Source organism: Nanorana parkeri, unplaced genomic scaffold (assembly GCF_000935625.1).
Source record: "Nanorana parkeri isolate BGI_ZX_2015 unplaced genomic scaffold, ASM93562v1 scaffold695, whole genome shotgun sequence".
In the NCBI taxonomy this organism is placed as follows: domain Eukaryota; kingdom Metazoa; phylum Chordata; class Amphibia; order Anura; family Dicroglossidae; genus Nanorana; species Nanorana parkeri.
The window spans coordinates 595,661-621,694 of NW_017306963.1; the positions used below are offsets into that span (position 1 = coordinate 595,661).

The 26,034-nt window shown below is 40.8% G+C and overlaps 1 protein-coding gene across 1 annotated transcript in view; it reads right to left on the bottom strand.

Annotated features, from left to right (window-relative positions):
- The window catches only part of PDLIM4 (PDZ and LIM domain 4), a 155,863-nt gene that overhangs the window by 90,894 nt on the left and 38,935 nt on the right, over positions 1–26,034 (bottom strand). The window contains exon 2 of the mRNA XM_018563783.1: positions 25,519–25,670. Coding sequence (XP_018419285.1) covers positions 25,519–25,670 — 152 coding nt within the window. The remainder of the gene's footprint in view (positions 1–25,518; positions 25,671–26,034) is intronic.

Here is a 26,034-nt window from a genome sequence, read left to right on the forward strand (position 1 = left end):
CGCGGCGATAAAAAGGTTGGGGAGCACTGCTTTAGAGAGTTGATATATTTGGAACAATTCTGTACTTACTACGGGATGTCACGTAATATATCTTTGACAGTTACTTTGTTCCCGCTTCTATTGCTTGTTTCTGATAATCTTTTCTGGCAGGACTGCAAATTATATATTTGTACATTTGCCACCTATTTTGTTTATCTTAAGGCCCCATTCACACTAAGCGGATTGCTGCGAGATTTCCACCGCGATATCGCTAATTTTTGCCGCGTGATATCGTGAGAAGTCACCGGCCAATGGTTTTCAATGGAACTGTCTTAATCTACAGCTCCATGTCGCCCGTCGCAAGTCACTCCTACAGGACGCTTTGTTCGGCGGATTTTGCGCAATTTTTCTATTTTTTAATGCAGCCCGACTGGGAAGGTCGTGCTACCGTCGCTGGAACGTCGCCCCGAAAGTCGGCTATCCCGGCCGCGCGGATCCGCTCCAAAAGGTATGTCGCTTAGTGTGAATGGGGCCTAAGACTGTTTATGTCTGGAGACACCAAGAGTTTTCACTTTTCAAGCATGAAAATATGTGTAGCGTCTTGCAATGTCTGCGCATATATTCTGCTGGTCGTTAAGAGAGGAAGTGTTTACTCAAAATACAACAATTACTAATGCTGTTCACATTAATGTGCACTAAAAATGTAGTACATACATATACAACATCATTGGTCTATTTCCTGGGATAGGCTACAACACTTGTCCAGGAAACATACTCTAAAGATAACACTGACTTGCCACATCACGCTGCATTTAAGTGATATTAAAGTCAAAACGTTTTTAAGCTATTTCAAATGCACACAATTTCACACATAATGGATGTTGCTCCTTTTATAGTTTTATCTACCTGCAGAATCAGCTGGCCCCTGAGCACTGGCCCTGATATCCTGTCTAAGGGTGGCCTTTCTTTTGCAGGGTCCTATGGAGCTACCTTTGTGTGTGCTAGTAAGCTGAGTGTGTCTCTACAAACACACAGGCCCAGCAGGGCATGCCAATCCTCTGCTATTTGCTCCCCTCCACATTTCCTCAAGCTAGTAGATGGGCAGCTGCTGGAGAGTGTGCTGTCCCATGTGATCTTGTACTGGACAGGAAGTTCAGGGAAGCTGAGCTGAGACAGTTGAAACTGTACAGAAACATGATGACTGTAAGTGCTTGGGCAATAATTTAAAGAAATACTTTGCTGGGCAATTATTTGTTTGATCTGGATGAATTACTGAAAAAAGTTTGTTAGTTTAATACCACTGTAAAGTAGTGTATCTATGGTCAAAATGTAAACTCATATATTAATTTCAATAATTGTAAAGTTTGAAAACTTACTTGGGGTATCACCCATTTCACAGAGCCTGTTGTAAAAAAGAGGTTTCAGGAGGCACGTCATCACTGCTTACAGGCAGCAAGGTACCATGGGATATGTAGTCCTTAGAAATCCAAAGTTAACCAATGGAATAGACAATAGGGAAGCCGCAAAGCTTGCAGAGATTTCTGGCAGCACTCACAACATGAAGGGAGATTTTTCAAGTAAGCTTATATTGGATTGTCAAAAAAAGCTATCATTTGTAATGTTATTGTAATGCTGGTGTAACAAAATGAAAGTGTATGCTATGACTCTAGATCTATTTAGAAATTAAGATTACCTTCAGTGAAAAGCACATGTCATCAGACAGATCAGAAGATACAAGTTGCTGAAATTATGTGAAGCTCTAGAACAGGAGTAGGCAAATTCCGGCCCTCCAGTTGTGGCGCAACTACAAATCTTATGAGGCATTGAAAGACTCTGACGGCCACAGGCATGACTCCTTGAGGCAGATGCATGATGGGATTTGTAGTTTTACCACACTTGTAAAGTTTCCCTATCCCTGATCCAGACTTTTCCTGTAAGTGCTTAGCTATTGGTTGAAATGCTCATCCTATTAAAGGTCTTTTGGGGAGGCTTGGGATGCAGGCTTGACTTATAATTCTGACAGTTTTAATTTAAATTTAGCTCTACTTAAATGTTTTTCTTTTTATCAACTTAATTGTTTGGATTTGTGACAGGTTTAATACTCACTGGGTGTGAATGGTAACCTCTGATCTGGTGTAGTAGCGTTTGTCAAATATTTCTTCAAAGAGGAGAGGGAAGGTTAAATTACAAACCCTTTCTTTCAAATGTATGTGTGACAGTCATTATTCATTCAGCCTTTCTTCAGGGTTTGGTTTTCATGGTTAACTACTCGGTCTTGCATGAGAAGTCCACTTTAGGCAGTACTTATGACATCAATAAGTTAATTACTGCAGGACTGTCAAAATATCTAACATGGACATGAATGCATTTCATTATTCTTAATATAAAAAATCTACATTTACAATAGTTTATATATTGTATGTGCCTCCCATTTATACAATGAACAGGTGGAGTAAGACCCACCAATATTCTTCTGCTGGTGAAACTGATTATATTTTCAAATTCTGGTGACCAAATTTGATATATGTAACATATAAGTACCTACTGTATATCATTTCACTTTGAGTTGGGTTAAATAGACTTAAAAAAGGTGCTTTTTGTAAAATATTCTGAGGTAGGGATGGGAGGACTCTTATTCTTTGTAGCCATAGAAGGCCTGCAACAAATATCGGTGCTCAGCTGTGGAAAACAAAAATGGTTTGCTGAGTGATATTAAAGACAAAAGGTTTTTAAGCTATTTTAAATGCTTAGAATGTTAAAGACTCAGGACACATAATGGACATCCTCAAAAAAGTATACACGGAAAGGAGGATACATCTGGATGTCTCCACGCTGTATACCTCTATAGAGCACGAGTTTGGCCTTAGGGCAGTACAGTTCTTTTTGTCCTCTTCGGGCTCTTTCAATCCGTTACAAGCAAATTTCATTTTTGTCCCTCCAATAATTGTGTGTGAGAATGAATTCATCGAATTCATTCTCACACACAATTATTGGAGGGACAATTTGGACATCTTAGGAGGACATGTACCCTACAATCAGACTACTCCTCCAAGGGAGAGATTTTGAAGAAGAAATTTCAGGAAAAAGGTTACAATAAACATCACATAGAGAATACCTTCCAGAAGCATAGATCTTACCCCACAACCAAATGTAGGGTTAAGAATAAAGCAGAATGGGATCCCTTCAAGATCGCAATTTGTATCCAATGCAATGAGTGAGCACTCAGGATTTCCAAAAAACTATGAAAACACTGGAGGGTTTTACAAGAGGACTTGGTCCTAGCTAGGGCAATACCTGATGGTGCATGGTAATTTTTAAGAAACCTAATGATTTTAGAAATTTGATCGCGCCCAGCAGGATAAGACCCATAAAGCAGGCTTCCTTAGATGTAGGCCTGTTTGGACAAAGTGGAAGTTATAGGTGGGGGATTCCCAATTGTGGAGCATGCCCTTTCCTATGGCATAAGAAACAGAAAGTTAGGAGTATGAGAGGGAAATGTTTCCTCATAAAGCAATTTATTAATTGTGGGTCTAGTTATGTAGTGTATGGCATCTAATCCCAGACAGACTCAATGATGCTGAGATCAGGGCTCTGTGGGGGCCAAACCATCACTTCCAGGACTCCTTGTTCTTCTTTATGCTGAAGATAGTTCTTAACCTCCCTGGTGATATGATTTTTTTCTTTTTTTTTCCTGTCATTTTTCGGTCTATTTTTTTTCCAATTTTTTTTTTTAATAACCCGCCGGTTCCGCCCATCTGCGACTCATACGCTCACAAGGGATGGAACCCGGAAGATGGATGCTGGCATCGGCCGGAGAACACAGCGCGGCTTGAGGGACAAGGTAAGTAAATGCTATGCGGCATTCCTGAGTGTAGCTCGGGGTTACCGCTTATGGTATGGAAAAGTAACCCCGAGCTACACTCGGGAATACCGTCCGGGAAGGTTAATTACATTGGCTGTATGTTTGGAGTCGTGGTCCTGCTGCAGAATACATTTGGGGCCAATCACACCCCTCCCTGGTGGATAAGTATCTGCTTGTTTTTCTCAGCATTGATGACACCATTGATCCTGACCAAATAAATCTCCAACTCTATTTGCAGAAATGCAGCTCCAGACTTGTAAGGAACCTCCACCATGCTTCACTGTTGCCTGCAGACACTCATTATTGTACCCCTCTACAGCCCTTCGGCAAACAAACTGCCTCCTGCTACAGCCAAATATCCACACTGACAACTATGATGAGGATGTCTAGATCTGCCAGCCTTCACACTGGCCAGATTATCAACAACGGCAACCTTTCCCCTGATTGGCCACCTGCACTGATGACATTACACATTCTGAATTGGCTGTGGGCATATCGTGTTCTCACTTGACCGGCTGGGCCGGTATATGCACATTTGATTAGCTATTTTTCAAATTGGACGTTCCGGATATAGCATGCAAATGTAAGCACACATTTACCTGGCAACCTGTTGCTTTTATCTGATTGGTCTTTTGTGGACTTATTTTGGCACACTCGGAAGATCACTAAATCGGCTCTGAAGAAGGGGGTGGGGCCCCCAAAAGCTCACTCAACCGTTAAGTAAGTGATCCAGCAGGAAGAGTGGGCTTGTTAGCTGGCATAATCTGCGGGGCTCTAGCCAGTATCTGCAGGCCTGTCAGTGAATGTTCATGTTCTACAATGAGGCTTTCTGTTAATTTTATTATTAATAATGAAGTAAAATTGCACCAGAGAAGATGCTCTTCTGTGCTTTTATCCTATTTTAAATGCTGATTAAAACACAATGGATGCTGCTCCATTATTTTTACAAGTTATAGTTTCCTGCAGAATCAGCTGCTCCCCTGAGCACTGGCTCTGAGCCTTGTAGAGTGGCTTCTTTCCCTTGCAGGGCTCTATGGAGCCACCCGTGTGATAGTCAGCTGTGTATCTCCACAGTCACACACACAGAATGACAAAACACTGCAGTGCTTCCTGTTCCCCTTTCCTACTTCCTCCCTCCTTCCTTCTCTCCTCTTCGCTTCTCTAAGCTAGTAAATGGCCAGTTGCTAGAGACTGTGCTGTCCCTTGTGATCTTGTACTGGTGTTTGGGTGAAAATGTAAAGAAATACCTTACTGGGCATTGTATATTTGTTTGATCTGGATTTGTTGTTGTAAAAAAGTTTTAGTAGTAAAAAAGTTTTAGTTTAATACTACTTTAAATATGCAGTTCTAGATAAGCAGAGGGGTCTCTAGCAAACAAGGGAAGCTGTTACTAATGGGCTGAATCTGCATTTTGCTGCTATTGTTACATTTTATATGAACTGTCCCAGCACCATTGACAACAGTCTCTTTGTTTAATCCTATTAATACGGAATTCCCGTTGTCTTGCACGAAGACAAACATTTCCAAGTAAAGTAAATGATTGCAGTATTTCCATGGAAGACATCATCATTACATCCCCCAGATTCCTCTTTACTTACACTCTACATCATGCAAGGACATGTGCATCTGGTTGAGAAGCCATAATGGATATTATGTGGTAGGAACTACTGTATACATATGGATTTATTTTCTTTTTAGTGCCGCTCTGAATTAATACCACACTCATCAGCTGGGTTATGCAAATGAAATGCATAATGCCTTTGAAGGCATTTTGTATACATGGAACTCTTTGGTTTCCCTTTTCATAACTATTTTATATTGGCTTATGTTACAGCAAGCATGTTAAATTGAGAATGTCACTATTTTACATACAAAGTGACATCTAAGCTCAACAAACTAGAAAGTACAAAAATGAACTTCCTTGCTGTAAGTCTTAATGGCAAACTAGTGATGTCTTTTTGCAGTATGTGCCAATTTTGAGTGATTGCAGTAGCATTTTTACTTGCTTTTTACGACTGTATTTCAAGTGGATGTAAACCCAACCACTAGAGTCTCATATAAGCTTTAACAAGCCATAGCAATTTCCAAATTAATTTTTTTTAATATGCATAATTAAAAAAGGACTCTGGGCAGAAGAAAACTTAACACTTGCAGGGGCCAATCCAGCAGCCAGACAGGACTGAGGTTCGGGTGAGTATTTATTTTTCTTTTAGACCCTAGATGAAAACGAGCACTTATCCCATTCAGTGGGGCTACTCCTGCACTGCTAGGGTTAAGTTCTCTTGTGCCTGGAGTTCTTCCTTAATTAAAATATTACTCGGTAATCCTTTCACAAGAGTCATTGCTCACCTCCTGTTATACAATGTCAACACTCAGTCTCCCAGTTGTCCTCCAGCATTGTCACCCTGTCATATACTTTTGTAACGGAGACTACAAACAGCCATGCAAATGAACATTAAGCAGGCATGTTCCTCTGTTGTCTCCATCAGGAAACTTCTCCTAAGAAATCACTGGAATGGCCCTTAAACATCTCCCCACATGGCGCTTAGCAACCTAAAACGCTCTGGCCATAAAGCGGCAGCAGGCACACTAGAAGCATTGTTTAGCCGGGTGACAATGCCGCTCTGCCTGCCGCCCCCCCCCCCCCCATGGGCCCCAAACAGATGAGGCAACAGTCTCAGGCAGCCTCATTATAGAGACTGCCCTGGTAGTTGGTAAACAACTTTAATAAGCAAACAGCTAAATATACACTTAAACATACATTTATTTACTGTTTTAACTGCAAAAGGACTTGTAATTCTGTTCAGTCAGTCTTCTGATTTACACACCTCTGTTGAACTGTATAACCAGGTAGGTGACAGATAATAAATCAGCATCTTTGCCTCTGTCAAATGAGCAGAGGATGTCCCAGGAGGCAGCAGTGAGCTGCTCATCCAAATGACTTCCTTAGTTCAAATGAGTATTGGAAACATATCCCAGCATTTATACTCGTCTTCTTGCTGATTGCTGACCTGCAGAGGTCAACCTCTTATGTTGAAGTGTTCTGATGTGTTTAGCCTTCCAAAGCACATGTACATCAGACCACCACACAATCAGTCATCCTCAAAGATACCCTATCATTTCTACAAAAATCGTTCCATAAGATTATATGGCATTTAACAGAATTTATGCATCTTTACCTGCAAACGCTTCTCTTGTGTAGATATCCAAAAGCACTAAGACAGCTACTGGGCTCCATCGAACTCAAAACTGTCACTCAAGTGACACTACATAGTATTTCCCTCTGTTCCTCTACATAGAAGATTGTATATGTTTATGTAGGGAGATAAAGAGAGGGTCGGAGTAACTAGACCAGCACAGAAAGTAAATAGTAACTCCCAGAAGAGGAGAGGGCTATGACATGCAAGGAGGGAGGAGGCTGAGCTCGGGGACTAACTCTTCTCTTTTTTAAGTTGGTGGCAGGGCCCCTTTAAGGATATGTGTCATTAAATGGTAAAAGCTACAGATATTTTTTCTGAAATAGCTCCTCAAAGGTGAACATATGGGAAAATCAAGTAAATGAAATAACATTTTGGCAGGTAAGTGCACAAATGTCAAATGATATACTGTGTATATATTTTTTTCAATTTATGCTATCACAGCTGAGAAATAGAATCTGTTCATTTTTGCAAATGGTGACTTGCTGCCAAGTCATTAACTTGGTTGTTCCCTGACTTCCCAGCTGCTCTCCCCTAGAATGTGGTGTGGCAAGGTGTCTTTGTGAAGCCTTGCAACACTTGCAAGGTTTCCCAGAGATAATTCAAGAGAATTCAGGAGTGTATTTATGTACCCAACTTTTGACAATAGGAGAGAACTTCAACAATGCAGACATATGCAAAATCTAGGTAAGACTAACAGCCAGCAATTTCCACTTTCTCCCTGCTGAAACAAGATGGCTTCCTCCATTACTGCTTTGTAATAGACACTGGAAAAAAAGAGCTTTTGAACCAAATGAAGATAAAACTGGTATTTGTGCGATGTATACCTTTGCTACATGGATCTCAAAACTGGCCAAAAGATTTGCTTCAATGTATCTCCCAAGATCAAAAAGCTGGTTAAGACTAAAAGCCAGCAATCTCTGCCTTCTCCTGTCTGATGGTTGCCTCCATTACTGCTTTCTAATAAGCAATGTGAGACAAATATTGGAACCTAATGAAAATAGAACTGTTATTTGTGCTGCATATACCTATAAATATAATGGCTACATGGATCTCGAACTGGCCACAGGTGTGCTTCAGTGCGTCTCACAAGATCAAAATCTTTGACCAGAAAACAGATTCAATTTAAAATGTGCTAATTTTCAGAAAGAGAAAAATCTGTGCTAAAATACAGTAATGCACGCTTTAGTTATATGCTTGCACCACTCCAATGAAACATCTTTTGTATTTCTAATTAACAAACACAAAATCACATCATTTTTGTAAGTCACTTTCAATCCTCTGAAACCCGTGTTTACAGATTTGCTAATACAGTATCCCATTCAAAAGAAAATCCTTTCTTCCTCTTCTTTGTACCCTTGACTGTGTTTGCCTTATTATAGAGGAAAATGTGTCCTTTATTCCACCCTTTTCTCAGACCTTGACATGCAGCCTTGACCGTAGACCTTCCTATTTCTAGTAATTACCAGAGCAATGTTCATAAACTGTATTACACATCTTCTCTATGGCCTTTAACTTGTCTCTTATTACTTTCCTGAATTATTTAAGTGTGCTACTGTATTCATTGCTACGTAAAAAGAATTTCTATTCACAAGCATCTATTTTTCCAAATTCTTTTTATCTTACGTTGGACCTTGCAGTACAATGCAAGGTCTGTTCAAATAATACATGTCCCCTTCCCCTTTGTAAATCACCTATTGCAAGTAGGTGTAAAATGTACCTGAAAAAAATAGATTTATACTTACCTTACCTGGCTTCTGCATCTCTAAGTGTGACGCCACCATCCTTCCAGGAAGATTCACGGAGAATTCGGAGTAGGCATAATCTCGTGAGAAGACACTCCAGTCCATTGCAAGAGTATCTTCTCAGAAGGTTTCAGCTGCTCTGCATTCCCCAGGACCTAGTCAGAATGTGGTGTCATAGTTGTCTTGGAACTGCTGGTGGATGATAAAACCCTATTTTTCTCTTTACAGATCTACTTATAGTAGCTGATTTGTGAAGGGGGAGGGTGTCTGGACAGTGTAAGCAGACCATGGATTTTCAGTGTGCTATTCTTTTGATTGCTGCTTCTGCAGGTAAAATTTGCACCTCCTTATATTTTCACACTTCCTTTTTGGGGGTACCTGAGTGGAGTTAGTCTCCTTCAGCACAGGGCTTTTGTTTTGGGTAGAAACCCCATGCTATTTTTTTGTGTGATTTCTCAAAACAATGGACATTACTGGTAGGCATTAATTAATACATTGTGGCGGCTATACTACTTGACCTACTTTTGTCATTTACATATCACTGTTTGTATATTACACCATACACTGTTTGTATATTACACATCGCTGTATGTATATTTTCTTGGCCCTGATGCCTAAAGGTCTGGTTGTGGATTTGGTGTATCCACTTGTATGTCTTTACCTAGGCTGTAGTCCTAACCTGCTCCATGAAAGCAGTGAAATGTATGTTTTGTACTATTACAGTATATACAATATCACCATCGTCAGTGTCAGAGAAAGGTGGCACGTCTTCGTTCTGCACATTTCCGTGTGCATGCACAAACATGTGTGCCATTCCGGTGGAAGGATTGGACAAATTTGTGAGACTGCGCGCAAATGTGTGCGCACTGCACTGCGCACGCACGCTTGTTCACGTGCAGCCATTTGAACGTTGGCACCAGATGGACTATTTAAGGAGGAGCTCTGTACCTTTCCTTTGTACCCTGCTTCCTGTGTTCCTGATCCTGTTATTCCTGATATTGGCCTGGATTGTTCTTGTGTTCTGCTGATTGTTGCCTGCCCCTCACCTCGGCTTGTTCTGGACCTTCCATCTGCATACTGATTCTGCATTGCTTTGCCTGCACGTTACTGACCCGTCCTGCTCCTGACCCTGCCTCTCTCTGCTGATTCTGTACCTTGCGGCCCATCTGATCATGACCCAGCTTGTTCCTGAATTCGGCTCTGCTCTGCACCAGTGCCAGCTTCACCAATTCCTAACATCATCTCCCAGGAAGTGACCGACATCCTTCAGACTGGTCCATCTCCATCTCCAGGTGTATCTACCTCATCAGGCACTCCTGCCCCTCTTCCATTCCTACACCCTCTGTCCACAATTACCAGGGGTGTTGGGACAAGAGAAGCAAGCTCTCGTCATCTCAGGCTCTTACCAGGTGCATAGTTTAAAGAAGTCCAATACGTAAATTGCACTTCAGAAGGGCCTTTGTGTCAAAACCTGGTGTGCAGCTCCTGATGGAATCAAACCGGAGTGTCTTGTATGTGTACTAGAAAACAAAAAGAGAGAACTGGAGCACCACAACCTAGCGCAATAGGGTTGGTTTGGAAGGGACAAATTAACACATAATATATGCACTCACATGTGGCGGGGCTAAAAGCGAGCTTGGCAATTTAAAACCAAATAAATTAGCGTGGCGTCAGGTGGACAATCCTGGAGGGACTATGCTGGTCAATGAGGTGGAGATAGGGATGCAGAAACCAAATGACCAGTTAAGAAATAAAAATAGCATTGTGTTATAATGATACTACAACGGAAGAAAAAAGACAAATGCGCTCACCCCTTGGCTTGAAAAAGTAGTAACTTACTTAAAAACACGTTGCCTCCTTCAACAGGTACTGGGTGACGGGATTTCGCCAATCCCCCAGTCCACTCCCATCTCTCCTCCCTGCTGTTCTGATCCTCTACACCTCTCCAGATCCTCACCAACCCCCGATTTCTTCTCCCCTTCACCATTGGCTCACACCGTTGTGTTCAGTGGCCGCCCCTCCTCCCCACCACAGTAGCAGTGTTACACTGAGGCCAAGCGTTGCTCCACCACCTGCAGCAGCATTCTCCTAAGACAATCAGAACCTCACATCAGCCACATCTTGTCCAGCACCTCATCTGTCCAGTCAACATGTGCACAGCCTTCCATCAGCTTAGAATGGCCCTTGGCTCTCTGAAAGCATCAATGATCATCCACCACAGCCCTTCCATAGCACCATTTGCAGAGAGATCAGCATCCCTGGTTACCTGCTAACCAGAGACACTGATTTCCAAACAGCTAACTCTCCCTGGTGCCCCGGGAGTCTCCTGCTCCCGGCCGCCAAGGAGAGAAACACTGCTGTTTCTTTTTTTCTTTATTCTGACACAGAGCGATGTCAGAATAGGAAAAAAAAAATTGCCATTGAAATACATTGCTACATTAGTATTGGTTATTTCAATTTTCAATAGCCAATAGTAAACTAGCATTGTACCCGCCCTCTGCTGCAGTTCTCCATCAGATCCATCAGCAGAGGGCGGGTACATTGTACAAATTGAAATAGCCAATAGTAATGTACCAATGTATTTTAATGTGAACATTTCATTTTTTTTTCTATTCTGACATCGCTCCGTGTCAGAATAAAGAAAAAAATACACAGCAGTGTTTCTCTCCTTGGCGGCCGGGAGCGGGAGGCGCCCAGAGCACCCGGGAGAGTTTTTTTTTACGACAGCAGAGCCGCCGGACAATAGGAAACTAGCTTTCACTGCTAGCTCCGCACAATCGTTTTCTATTTACTTTTTTTTTACTTTTTAAACTATTTTTCTGTTCTGCTCGGTTCCTCTGAGGGACCGAGCTTGTTTTTCTCAGCATTGATGACACCATTGATCCTGACCAAATAAATCTCCAACTCTATTTGCAGAAATGCAGCTCCAGACTTGTAAGGAACCTCCACCATGCTTCACTGTTGCCTGCAGACACTCATTATTGTACCCCTCTACAGCCCTTCGGCAAACAAACTGCCTCCTGCTACAGCCAAATATCCACACTGACAACTATGATGAGGATGTCTAGATCTGCCAGCCTTCACACTGGCCAGATTATCAACAACGGCAACCTTTCCCCTGATTGGCCACCTGCACTGATGACATTACACATTCTGAATTGGCTGTGGGCATATCGTGTTCTCACTTGACCGGCTGGGCCGGTATATGCACATTTGATTAGCTATTTTTCAAATTGGACGTTCCGGATATAGCATGCAAATGTAAGCACACATTTACCTGGCAACCTGTTGCTTTTATCTGATTGGTCTTTTGTGGACTTATTTTGGCACACTCGGAAGATCACTAAATCGGCTCTGAAGAAGGGGGTGGGGCCCCCAAAAGCTCACTCAACCGTTAAGTAAGTGATCCAGCAGGAAGAGTGGGCTTGTTAGCTGGCATAATCTGCGGGGCTCTAGCCAGTATCTGCAGGCCTGTCAGTGAATGTTCATGTTCTACAATGAGGCTTTCTGTTAATTTTATTATTAATAATGAAGTAAAATTGCACCAGAGAAGATGCTCTTCTGTGCTTTTATCCTATTTTAAATGCTGATTAAAACACAATGGATGCTGCTCCATTATTTTTACAAGTTATAGTTTCCTGCAGAATCAGCTGCTCCCCTGAGCACTGGCTCTGAGCCTTGTAGAGTGGCTTCTTTCCCTTGCAGGGCTCTATGGAGCCACCCGTGTGATAGTCAGCTGTGTATCTCCACAGTCACACACACAGAATGACAAAACACTGCAGTGCTTCCTGTTCCCCTTTCCTACTTCCTCCCTCCTTCCTTCTCTCCTCTTCGCTTCTCTAAGCTAGTAAATGGCCAGTTGCTAGAGACTGTGCTGTCCCTTGTGATCTTGTACTGGTGTTTGGGTGAAAATGTAAAGAAATACCTTACTGGGCATTGTATATTTGTTTGATCTGGATTTGTTGTTGTAAAAAAGTTTTAGTAGTAAAAAAGTTTTAGTTTAATACTACTTTAAATATGCAGTTCTAGATAAGCAGAGGGGTCTCTAGCAAACAAGGGAAGCTGTTACTAATGGGCTGAATCTGCATTTTGCTGCTATTGTTACATTTTATATGAACTGTCCCAGCACCATTGACAACAGTCTCTTTGTTTAATCCTATTAATACGGAATTCCCGTTGTCTTGCACGAAGACAAACATTTCCAAGTAAAGTAAATGATTGCAGTATTTCCATGGAAGACATCATCATTACATCCCCCAGATTCCTCTTTACTTACACTCTACATCATGCAAGGACATGTGCATCTGGTTGAGAAGCCATAATGGATATTATGTGGTAGGAACTACTGTATACATATGGATTTATTTTCTTTTTAGTGCCGCTCTGAATTAATACCACACTCATCAGCTGGGTTATGCAAATGAAATGCATAATGCCTTTGAAGGCATTTTGTATACATGGAACTCTTTGGTTTCCCTTTTCATAACTATTTTATATTGGCTTATGTTACAGCAAGCATGTTAAATTGAGAATGTCACTATTTTACATACAAAGTGACATCTAAGCTCAACAAACTAGAAAGTACAAAAATGAACTTCCTTGCTGTAAGTCTTAATGGCAAACTAGTGATGTCTTTTTGCAGTATGTGCCAATTTTGAGTGATTGCAGTAGCATTTTTACTTGCTTTTTACGACTGTATTTCAAGTGGATGTAAACCCAACCACTAGAGTCTCATATAAGCTTTAACAAGCCATAGCAATTTCCAAATTAATTTGTTTTATTATGCATAATTAAAAAAGGACTCTGGGCAGAAGAAAACTTAACACTTGCAGGGGCCAATCCAGCAGCCAGACAGGACTGAGGTTCGGGTGAGTATTTATTTTTCTTTTAGACCCTAGATGAAAACGAGCACTTATCCCATTCAGTGGGGCTACTCCTGCACTGCTAGGGTTAAGTTCTCTTGTGCCTGGAGTTCTTCCTTAATTAAAATATTACTCGGTAATCCTTTCACAAGAGTCATTGCTCACCTCCTGTTATACAATGTCAACACTCAGTCTCCCAGTTGTCCTCCAGCATTGTCACCCTGTCATATACTTTTGTAACGGAGACTACAAACAGCCATGCAAATGAACATTAAGCAGGCATGTTCCTCTGTTGTCTCCATCAGGAAACTTCTCCTAAGAAATCACTGGAATGGCCCTTAAACATCTCCCCACATGGCGCTTAGCAACCTAAAACGCTCTGGCCATAAAGCGGCAGCAGGCACACTAGAAGCATTGTTTAGCCGGGTGACAAAGTCCCCCCCCCCCCCCCCCCCCCCCCCCCCCCCATGTGACCCAAAGAGGTGGTGCCTCAGGCTGATTCATTATAGGGACAACCCTGCCTGAGATGCAACAAACATTAGAACAAGTATATATTAAAAAATAAATTGCAATTTCTTATGACACAATGTTTTAGCAAACTACATATCTACATATTTTTTTTTAGGGTTTACATGTACTTTAATCAGTTACTGCTGAACTACATTGAGTGTCTGTTGTTTTCAGTCAATCCACGTAGACTGACATTTGGCAAATAGGAATAGTAGATAGTGTTTGGTACTAGTAAGAAGGAAGGAGGAGTTCAGCAGTACATTGGTTTTGGTACATGGTAGTTTAAACAATCACAAACGACTGGATTGTATAACTGCACAATCAAAAACTGTCCACATACCTTAGTCCTACCAAAGATGTTAAATGATCATATTATCTTCAAAGCACAGCGCTCAGAAGTATGTATCAGAAAAGGCTGTGAGAGGTGTTTTCCGCTTCAGTGAAGAGGAATATGGAATGTATATCAAAAGGTATGAACGTCAAGGTTTCATCACTGGACATTTCCCCAGGTCTTATGGGTGGTTTCACCTTTGTAATAATTATTTTTAAAAAACACCTTTCATAAATCTTTGCGTTTATTTTAAAAAGTATTTTAACCTCTTTCATCAAACTGTCGAGCTGACATTTCCAAGTATATCATTTTAATGACTGAGTGGTTTTCTCAGAAGGCTTTTACAATACTACAGGGAGGCATTCAATGGAACATTTTTCTAAGTCTGAGCAAAGTAACTGCCAATTCCGTACTGTCCATACAGTCTTTCAAGACATTTACAGAGCAACACAAAAGGGTTTGTAAAAACTCAGAAGCTGAAAAAATGAGGCTATGTTCGATAACTTGTAGACTCAAATTGGGAAAATGTAAGCTGATAAGTATGGTTCAGCATCTTAATTATGAAAATTATGAAAACAGCTCTCTAATTTTGAGAGGAATTTTAGAAATCAAAGATAAAAAACTGGAGCCACATTTACATCCCAAAATCCCCCAAAAAGAAATGAGTCTACAGCACAGTCAAGTCAGGTGGAGTGTAATAACAGCCGGTATTTCCCTTACAGCTTTTACAGATAGCAGCCAACATAGAAAGCAGGTAGATCCAAAGTCAGCTTTGGACTTTAGGATGTACTCTCCCCATCCTACTATGAATGGTAAAGTGTACCTATCGTCAAAAGCTGACCTAAGAACCACCTGCCCACTATTCTGCCTACTATCTGCATAGGCCAAGAAGAGTAGCCAAATACTTACCTTTTCTCAGACAGAGGCAGCCAATGAATGATTTTGCCTCACAAAGAACCTGCCTTAACCACTTCAAGACCAGGTGTTTAGACCCCCTTCCTGGCCAGGCCATTTTTCAGTGTTCAGCGCTGCAGTCCTTTGACTGACGTTTATTACGTCATGCAACGCTGTACTGAAATGAATTTTATACCATTTTTTGGGGACAGATAGGGCTTTATTTTGGGGGTATTTAATCACCACTGGGGTTTTTATTTTTTATTATAATTAGGAAAAATTACAGAAAATTTTGAAAAAAAAAAGACCGCCAATCAGCGCTGGACGATCGGAGTGGGGAGGGGAGAATCCAGTCCCTCCCCTGTCACAGCTCTCTGCCGGCACAGGATCGAGAAGTGAGCGAGCGCCAATATGTGTTCGCTCACTTCCCGATCTACTGAGCCGACCTGTGACAGTTTCATTGTAAAAATCACTCACCTCATAGTTCTCCTTTAAAGAGATATTAAAGTCAAAATGTTTTTTAAGCTATTTCAAATGCTAATTAAATAACTTACAATGGATGCTGCTCCTTGATGTTTAAAATTTTTAGTTCCCTGCAGAATCAGCCGGTCCCCCGACCACTGCTTCTGATATCCTGTTTTAGGATGGCTTCTTCCCTTTTCAGGGTCCTATGGAACTACCCTTGTGTGTGCTAGTAAACTGTGGGGTCTATTCACGAAGCTGCCGAAGGATCTAGCCGTAGCTTCGGCCGATCCTTCGGCTAGCTTCGGCCCCAGGACCCCTTCGGTTCAGTAGAACCAAAGGGGTGCTGTACAGGCTATTAACAATTAAAAAAAAATCACTACAATACAACCATAATTTTGCTAAACTCTTCTACCAAAAAACAATTGTTTCAGTGCTATTTGAATTTTCATACTATTGCTTTTAATTCAGTTGCATGTTCTTTCTATTTAAGTTTTTATGCCAAGATGCAAGCCAAACCAAATGCACATAAGAAGTGTGCAGCACATCAAGTTTTTCATCTGGATAAAATTACTTTTATGAAAGCATCTAGTGATAGATTGATTTAATCATTTCCAGTTTCTGTAGTGGTTTATGTTTTTTTATTTGCGAGATATATTTTCCCTTCTCTTCTCTTTATCTTTAATGTGCGCAGCTTATGATCATTCTGCCGTAAAGCTAGTACTGGCAATTTCAGTGTGCTGATGACGGACAGATGACTGGATGGATTCATCTGATAGCCACGCTCTGATAGTCAAAGATTGCATTTAACAAACACTGTAGAGGTGAATTTATGCACAGCTGAGGAATTTATGATAAATGTATTATTAGAAGTTTGAATTGTCTGAACATAATATACTGTTATCATGATAAAGAAATACAATAAAGACAGAAATTATGCCTGCGATACATTTTATCCCCCAGCATGACGTATGCCACATACATTGTGACAGTCTGCAATTGATTTGATTCCATAAAAAATGTCATGGTAAATTAAAGATTAGAGTTGTCATTTGTCTCCAATGTCCAAGCAGAAAACAGTATCAAGTGTGGCCATGATTCAACAGCTGAAATACGGTAGGTTTTTATTTACTAAAGTGAGGGATAAATATAGTATATTTATTGCATAGGCAAAAAAGTTCTGAACTGTGGTATCCATGTTTTGACAATGGAAGTAAAAAATAACATACAATAACTCACGATATGAAAAAAGTTCTATTATGAATATTAGGGATGCACAGATACTTTTCGAGTACCAGTGCAGATACTTGGCATTTTCACGAGAACTACCAGGGTTGCAGCGGTTGCAGCTGGGACCTGGCTCTGGCACTCCTCCACTGTCCTGAAATCATTAGTCTGTATTGTTTTAGAAAAACTGTCACATGACAATAAACAAAAATGTATCAGTACTCGTACTTGTAAGTACTCGGCAAGTACCAGTACTCGTACTCGCAAAACTGGTATCTGTGCATCCCTCTATTTATATTTATAAAAACAAAATTGTACATTAAAACAGAGATGTACAAATCCCAGGAGCTCTGTGTGCTCCTTACACATGACTGCTGCCTCATAATTTTTGCATTTTTCTCTAGTGTAGTCTTGGAGCTCAAAAGTATCGGTACATGTACTGGTACTTGTACCGAGTATGGTACTTGGTATCTGTGCAACCCTAATGAATATGGATCTATAGAGGAATTTCACGTTTTTACTCTTTTCCCTAGTTTTCCCACAGTTCATAATTTTGAGGTTTACTTCGCCTTTAGATTGCTAATAAAATGTGTAGATTTTTTTTACTCCTATTTATTTTTAACTGCAATTTTCCCTCTGTTCTGCACTGTTTTCATTTGTATACTGCCATGAAATGTCCCACTCATGTTTATATACTTCTATACAGCCATGCAATTTCCCAGTCATGTTTTATATAACTCTATGCATCCTTGCAGTGTCCCACTCACATATTATATACTTCTATGCTTCCATGAAAACAGTCCCATGCCCGTGCTATATGCTGCCAGGCGGTGTCCCGCAGACATGTTTTATAATTCTATACTGCCATGCAGTGTCCCACCAGTGGTGGAATTTTGGAACAATGGGCACTGGTGCAAGATTTTTTTTTGCTTCCTCCCCCCGGCTCTTACAATGCCCGCCCTGCCCACCTATAGCTGTTACCATTCTGCATTCCTGTATAGAGGACTACAACACCCAGCAATATTGTATACAGAAATTCAGAATGGTAATGGCTATAGAGGACTACAATTCCCAGCAATACTCTTTACAAAAATGCAGAATTGTAACGGCTATAGTGGGCTACAACTTCCAGCAATACTCTTTACAAAAATGCAGAATTGTAACGGCTATAGTGGGCTACAACTTCCAGCAATACTCTCTACAGAAATGCAGAATAGTAACGGCTATAGGGGGCTACAACTTCCAGCAATACTCTCTACAGAAATGCAATGGCTATAGGGGACTACAGCTTCCAGCAATACTCTCTACAGAAATGCCGAATAATTCCATCAGTTATAGAGGACTACAAAAATCATGTAGCAGAACTTAGGCACATGCAAAAGATAAAAGCTTCACCTCACCGCCTACTCCGTGGCTGGAACACCATGTAGCTAGGAGAGGTGGTGAGTTGTGTGATCAGGAAGCTGCTCACTGGGTCCTCCCGGCCGAGGCTCGAGCGCTGCCTCACCGTTTGCTTGCAGGCTGCTCTGCCTCACTCTGCCCTCATGGCCGTTTGGACAGACAGCCGGCCTCCCCCACCATCTCTTGTCCTACCTTGCCTAGGTCTGTTGGGCCCCCCCAGGCTCAGGCCCCGGTGCAGCCGCACCGGCAGTAGTTCCGCCCCTGTGTCCCACTCACATGTTATATGTTTCTATGCTTCCATGCATTGTCCCACTCACATATTATATACTTCTGTGCTTCCATGCAGTGTCTCTCTCACATATTATATACCTCTTTGTTTCCATGAAGTGTCATATTCACATGCCGCCAGGCAGCATCCATGTCAGTGTATCCCAGACATGGGTTATAATTGTATGCTGCCATGCAAAGTCCCACTCATGTGCTGTATATTTATATTCTGTTGGGCAGTGTACCACATGCATGTTTAATAGTTGTATGCTGCCAAGCAATGTCCCACAGGGACCAGCAGTGTTTCATTATAGCACTGAATAGTATTATCTATGTTATTGCTGGGACAGAATAGTAATGCAATTATTTATAAGGTAATAAAGTGTTACGTTGACTACACTAATGAAAGCTGTATTATAAATCAAGGAAAATAAAGCTAAAACACAGAGTATATAAATCTATTTTGCTGCAAGTTTAACCTTTGTGAATAATACAGTAAACTAAAATCAATGAAATCCTGGATTTTGAAAATTATCCAGTTTCCAGCATTTTCCACTTTGCCACAATAATTATCACCAGAAAATTTTAAATATGCTGCATACGATCTGAACAATCCATTTAGTACACTGTTAATATTTTTTTATTTTTCTCTGTACTAAAAAAAAAAAATTCAGTGAGTATTACAATTTTAAGTGGGTTGTAAGTTGATCATAGGTTGCTGAGAATGCATGTGCTGCTGGGTAAAAAGAAGGCAAAACAACTGTCAGCGCACTTTTAATAGCAGAATCTTGGCTGTGTTAATTGAAACAAAGTAAGAATAAAATCCAGGAAATCAGCCAGGAAAATCTGATCTTGTGAGTATCAAACAGAGTTCACCTCATAATGTGAAATGCAGATAATCCCCAATCTTTATACGGTTACTCTTAATGTGAACTTTGCGCAAGTCACACTGTCTTGCTGACCAACGCAACGCTGGCTCTACATTAAGAGGACTCTAGACTGGTGTTGTATGTACAGTTGGCACCATCTTACAGTGTCCCCACTGCCTATGTATCACTATATAGAGCTGCCAAATGTTGTTGTGTCCAGTCCTTCACAGGACTTCAGGAGAGAGGTGAGTGTAACAAGTAAATGATCAAAATACATTCTGTATCTGATAATCTGTATTTGCTGTCTGGTTCATTGAAATAAGACTTTCATTTTCTCTCTTCCCAGAAAAGCAATGAGGAAAAACTATGGCAGGCCCAGCTAAAAAGGTATTTTGATGTAGATTAAAGTGATACAAAATGGCACTTTGCAAATCTGAGTGACTCAGACACTCCTCAAATAATATGAGACACAAAGGTAATGGATTATACTACACTCCAGCTGCTTTCATCATGTTAGTACCGGTAGCAGCTTTAATAAACTTTTAACAGAACAAAGTAAAGGAGTTATGAGAGCTGTGGTGGGGCAGGCAGGGGCAGCAATTACAATTGACCTATGCAAATATCAACTTCAGCTTCAAAGTCAAAGCTTTGGTCCTTCCCCCCGCATTTATAATACTACTCATCATAATTATGAGCCAAGAGTGTGGCTTGAGTGTTAGGTGTGAATGTGCCAAAGATTAAATTTAGGGTTGAAATTATATACAAGAGAAAATGTCACCACTCCGTCCAGTATCAGTCTCCACTACCAAGGCATCTTCGGGTGCCTGCCAGGAACCGTCCACAATCCACAAGACTGGAGATGAACAGAAAAGGCTGCACACTAATATCTATCGTCCACAAACTTTATTCCATGATAATTACAGCTTCCAATGTGATGGAATTCCCTGCTCAGTCACTGCCCATCTCTGATGTGCTTCACCCTTACTGCCCTAATTATAGAGATCATCAATCATGGAATACATGATCATGGAATCATGAAATAACGTTTGTGGATGGTGGATATCGGTGTGCGGTCTTTTCTCTCATCTCCGGTTAGGGTTGAAGTTGTTATATGCATATTACAGCACCTTCTACTCCTTTTAGTAAATTAACACCTTTTGACTGTAATAGATATGGAGATGTGAAGGTAGGAAAAACTCTGGGTTTCCCCTTGGGTCTCACCAATTTGCAAATGTACATATTAAGAGAATAAAATCACTAGGAAGTTGTTACCTAACTAAACAACTGTCACATGAGAGTGTTAAAGAATTCATAATCATAAATCAAAGCTAAACTATTCATACTCATCTGCCCTGTAGCGATGCAACATTTGCAACCTCTTTTGGCAGCGCAGACCTCTTCATCATTTTACGGGTTCAGTGTGTCTGGCCATTTTAAGCACCCAGGCTGGGATTATGTAACATGGGGGTTCAACTATCCTAGCACAGCATACCGAGAATGTACACTGACACTGGGTTGTTTGTTAACCTTTAACAAAATTTCCAATGCATCCGAATTTTCGTTATCAAAAATTCAGATATGTTCAGATTTGTTATTTCTTTACTTCAGAAATTCAGATGCATCCGAATGTCCGAATATGCAGAAATTCGTAAGAATTTCAATTCGGAACAAAACAAATCGCAGATATCTAGTACAGGTACAGTCTCATCAGCTGCACAATCCATATGATTTATATGGCACTAACTAGAGGGATCCTGTTAAGGGGGTAATCTGCTACGGTCCTCCATCTCTTTTTCTGCAGCCTCGGTTATACGTGAACAGGAATCCTCTATGCTGAGTGTTCCTGTTCAATTATAACATGAGAACATAGTATGCTTACTATAACCACAATTATGAATGAACAGGAGGTGATGTAGATCACTTCCCATTCATTCATAATTGAGGATATAGTCAACATGCTGTGTCCACAATTATTTACAAACACTCAGCGATCACTGATCACTGAGTGTTTGCATTCGCTCTCCATCCTGACAGCTGTCACAGGAGGCTGAGCGAGCGGAGCTCAGCCTCCTGTGACAGCACTGAAAGCTGTCTCCACCCAAACTGATTTCCTCTGATCCGTGACAGGATGCTAAGCGGTGCGGGGAGATGCTGGCCGCTCACTTCGCTCTCCTCCCGCAGCACTCGCCCGCCTGTGACAATTTCTCCTCTCCCCACTGGGACAGAGAGCTGTGCCCAGTGGGGAGGAGAGAAAGAATAGATGCACGCTGTATCGGCCAGAAAATGGCACTTTCGGCATTATGCCAAAAGTGCCATTTTCGGCCGCTATGTTTTGGCATAAGATATATTGGTGCATCCCTACTATTTATACAATGGACATAGTAGTTCAGTGAAGGTAATTTGACTGCACTCGGCAGCCTTAAAAAAATTGGGCTGGCAATCTAGCAACACCAAGCAACAGTAGAGCCTGGGAAGGTCTGTGTATGAGAGAATGGCTTTGATGGTACTCAGTGAGCCACCAGTAGTGTCCTGCTCTGTATCCATGTCAGTTCTGAGAGATAAGTGTCCCAGCGACATCTCAGTGATGGAGGTGAATCAATAGAAAATATATACAGTTTCCAGTATTTGAGGAAATCAGAAGTGCCTGGCCTGAAGTAAGAGGGAGAGCCGGTCCCTTCACTGTTGCATCACAGAAATAGTTTTGTTTTAATATAACCACAGGAAGACCTGTGCATTTTTATTCTTTCTCCATATTGTAAATATTTTGTAACTTCAAGTCCCTTCCTCTCCAAACATGGAGGAGAATTAAAGCTAGCTTCCGAGGGTTAGCACTTCTGCCTTACAGCACTGAGGTCCTCGGTTGGATTCCCAATCAGGACACAATCTGCATGGAGTTTGCAAGTTCTTCCTATAATTGCGTGCGTTTCCTTCAGGTGTTTCGGTTTCTTCCCACACTCCACAGACATGCTGATAGGTTACCTAGCTCCTGCCTAAATTGGCCCGAGTATGTGTACATATGAGAAAGGAACCTTAGGATTGTAAGCTCCTTGACAACCATGACTGATGTGAATGTGCAGTGTGTAAATTGTCAGCACTATATAAATATCTATAATAAATAAATTAATGAATTGAGAAGCATCTGTTAACTGCCTACTAACAAAATAAATCAGCTATATTTACATAGATCCTGTAACAGTTGATTCAATCTTTGTCAAAGCAGCAGAGGACTGCAGGCTGGGTCATATTCACCACCTCAACCACACAACTGTACTGTTGTATTTGGAATCATTTTTGCATGAAATGTTATTTCCCACAGTCCATTCCGATGTGAAGTTGTAAAAGTATCAACAAAATAAATTGACAGGACCGAAAAAAAGTTCCAGAATATTTTAGTGTAAGAACATTTTAGAATGTAATTTACTAATGTTGCAATTCTTTAATAAACTAATTTAATTTCAGCTCCCAACTTGCTACACGGTAGGGATCTAACAGGAGCAAGCAAAGGTGAATATAGGCCTTTTAAAGAGGGATGTTAAGGAGTTGACTTAAAATCTGGCTCTGGCTATTCTTTTTTATAGATTGGTCACCCCCCACCCCTTTAGATGTCTGGTGTTTTTTTTATTTTAAGAGCAAAAAGCTCCTTTTCTTGGTTGTCAAGGTGTTCAGTCTCCAAAACCAGGAAGCAGGATCCAGGATCACATCCTTCAGAATGAGAGCACCCTCTTGGATTACATAACCTCTGATGATCGGCAGGGGGGGGACACACTGAATTAAAGTCACTGCAACGTATTAAGTGGTGTCACCTATAAAGTATTGTGTATAATCCAAAAGGAGCCAGAATGATTTTAAAATGATTTGTATTCTGTAGTGTGACTGCCTTCTAGAAGATAAAGGTTGTAGGACCCTACAGATATTTTACACAGGAGCTTAAATAATAATAGTTACGTAACTGAACCTCGATGCTATACCTTAAAAATCCTTTCTGCACCTCCTGAAAAGGCCTAAAGTCCATCTCTACTGCATATAGGTCCACAGTCCCTTTCTATGTAGCACAGTATATACTTTTCACTTTGCTTAAGAGCAGGCAGCCAAGCCCACATGTATAATATTCTTATACCAGAATTACAATACTGATAGATGCAAATTTATCAAAACTGGAGCGGACAGATTTTGGAGCAGTTGCCCATAGCAACCAATCAGCTTCTCTCTTCAGTTTGCTTAGTTAGGATTTAAAAATGAAACAGAGAAACTGATTGGTTTCCTTCACAGCTGCTTCAGATTTTGTCTGCTCCAGTTTTGATAAATTCCCCTAATTGAGCTTTCAGCAGCCTAAAAAGGTGAAGGGGGAGCAATAACTGTCACAGAAACCTCCTCTATTTCATAAAAGGGTTTCTCTGTGCATTGCCATCCAGATTACTTCTGAGAGATGAAGCTACTACAGTGGACACATTTTTGTATGAACTGTTGAAATCCTGCATGCCATTCTCATGTCAGAATGCACATGTACCAAAATAAATTTTATTTACAAGCCAGAATAAAAATCCACAGTATGGCCAAATTTTGCACTCAGGGTAGTTTATATACCTATAACAATTGCTTGTATAAATTCCATCAAAAATATCTATGTAAACAGTATGTACTATATCACTTAAAAGAAAGTGCTTGATTGTTTTTTATACTATGACATGTTAAACTCCGAAATGCCTGAAAGTCTCATGACTTTCTCACTATCATATGTTTTTAAAAAAAATTTAAATGAAGTCGAGTGATGAACAGAGAAAGTCGCATACGTTGTGCATTGACAAAATTTTAGATATTTTAAACATTAACATATATTGAAAATTTAATGTTTTAGGCTCTGTTCTGTTCTCTGTTGCGAGAATGCATGCACACCACATGTTACTTGCGTGACACCACAACACACCTTTCCAATGGATATGTGTTGCACATAAATAAAATAAAATATGTGTTGCACATAAAAAAAAATGTTGGAATGAAGCCGGAAGCGGAGTGGAATGATCTGGAAGCAGGGGGCAGTGAAGAAGTGAAAGGTAAGTGTTGGCCACACAAATGTCAGACACAATGTACAGAGGAATGCTTCCCTGATAGATATGATTTAAGCAATAGTAAAAGGTTGGAGAGTTAGAACTACTGTATGCACGGCACTACCTTTTTAAGTCACAACATTTCTCAATAAATACCTTTTCTAAATTTTTTTATTGGCGGTCACACAACCACAAACCTTTGACGACTGTGCATTCCTCTGGGCAGTGGGCTATAAGCAAGCCTGACGTAATTCCTGAAAAAGGGTGCTAAAGAAAAGCAAGGAGGAGGGTGGAGGGGCTGGTCTAGAGTGGGCGCCTTTGGGGCTTACTGGGCATGTGCATCAGAGGGAACATCCAGTGTGCTCAATCATAAATAATTAGCTGAAGAAGCTTCCAGGTCTTGACAATGCTGAGAGTGATGTCAGCCCAACACCGGAACTGAGGGAACTGGCAGGATCAACAGGTAATTACTAGGGAATAGGAAAGGCTATGCAATCTAAACTATTATTAACAGACTTATTTTCACTTTGGGTATTTTTTTTTACCTACTGTAAAAAAATTACAGAACACAGAAGCAGAGACATTAACAGGCCCAGGTTTAGTGGAATTCTATTGCAATCACAGATAAAGGCACACAAGTGAGGGGTCGTGTTTAGCAATCGTCAGGGTGCGGCAAAACTAAAGTTGCCTCAGGCACCATAAAGGGGTGAAAAGGTCCAGTATACAGTGCATTTAAGAGAAAAGCTCTTTTCAATAAAGAAATGATAATTCAGGGAGACAAGTTTTACTAGTGGTCACCTGTCTAATGACACAAAAGGCACCCATATTTCCTTTTGAGAAAGCATTACAAATAAAAGACATACAAACCTGTTCAGAGAAAGCATCAGGTGGCTGGAACAGGCCTTAATCTTATTCTGTGCCTGGAGATGAGTCATGTTTTCTGTGCTTTCCCCATTGATTTCCAAAATAACATCTCCTGGGCATAGGTTAGCCAGAGCAGCCTTGCTTCCGGGATTAATCTGCACAGGAAGAGGAACAATAGGAGTATAGTGTTAATGCTATACACACTCTACAGCACAAAAACACATTGTTTTAGGCAAATAATGGATGTGCTAGTAAAACACAATCTGTTCATGCTCGATACATTTGTATACACATGGCTGAGAAGCTACAATATGTTGTATTGAGACATTATACTGGAGGACATTTATTACATGCTTTACATATAGCCACAATGAGACAGTTCAGGGTGGGCAGGACTCAACGTGTCACTAAACCCAAAATAAGATAAAAAATAGAGAGGGTGATTCACTAAAGGGTGAAGAGTTTGGAGAAGACAGGATAAGTGAACAATCTAGGACAACATAGCTGAACTGGAAAGTG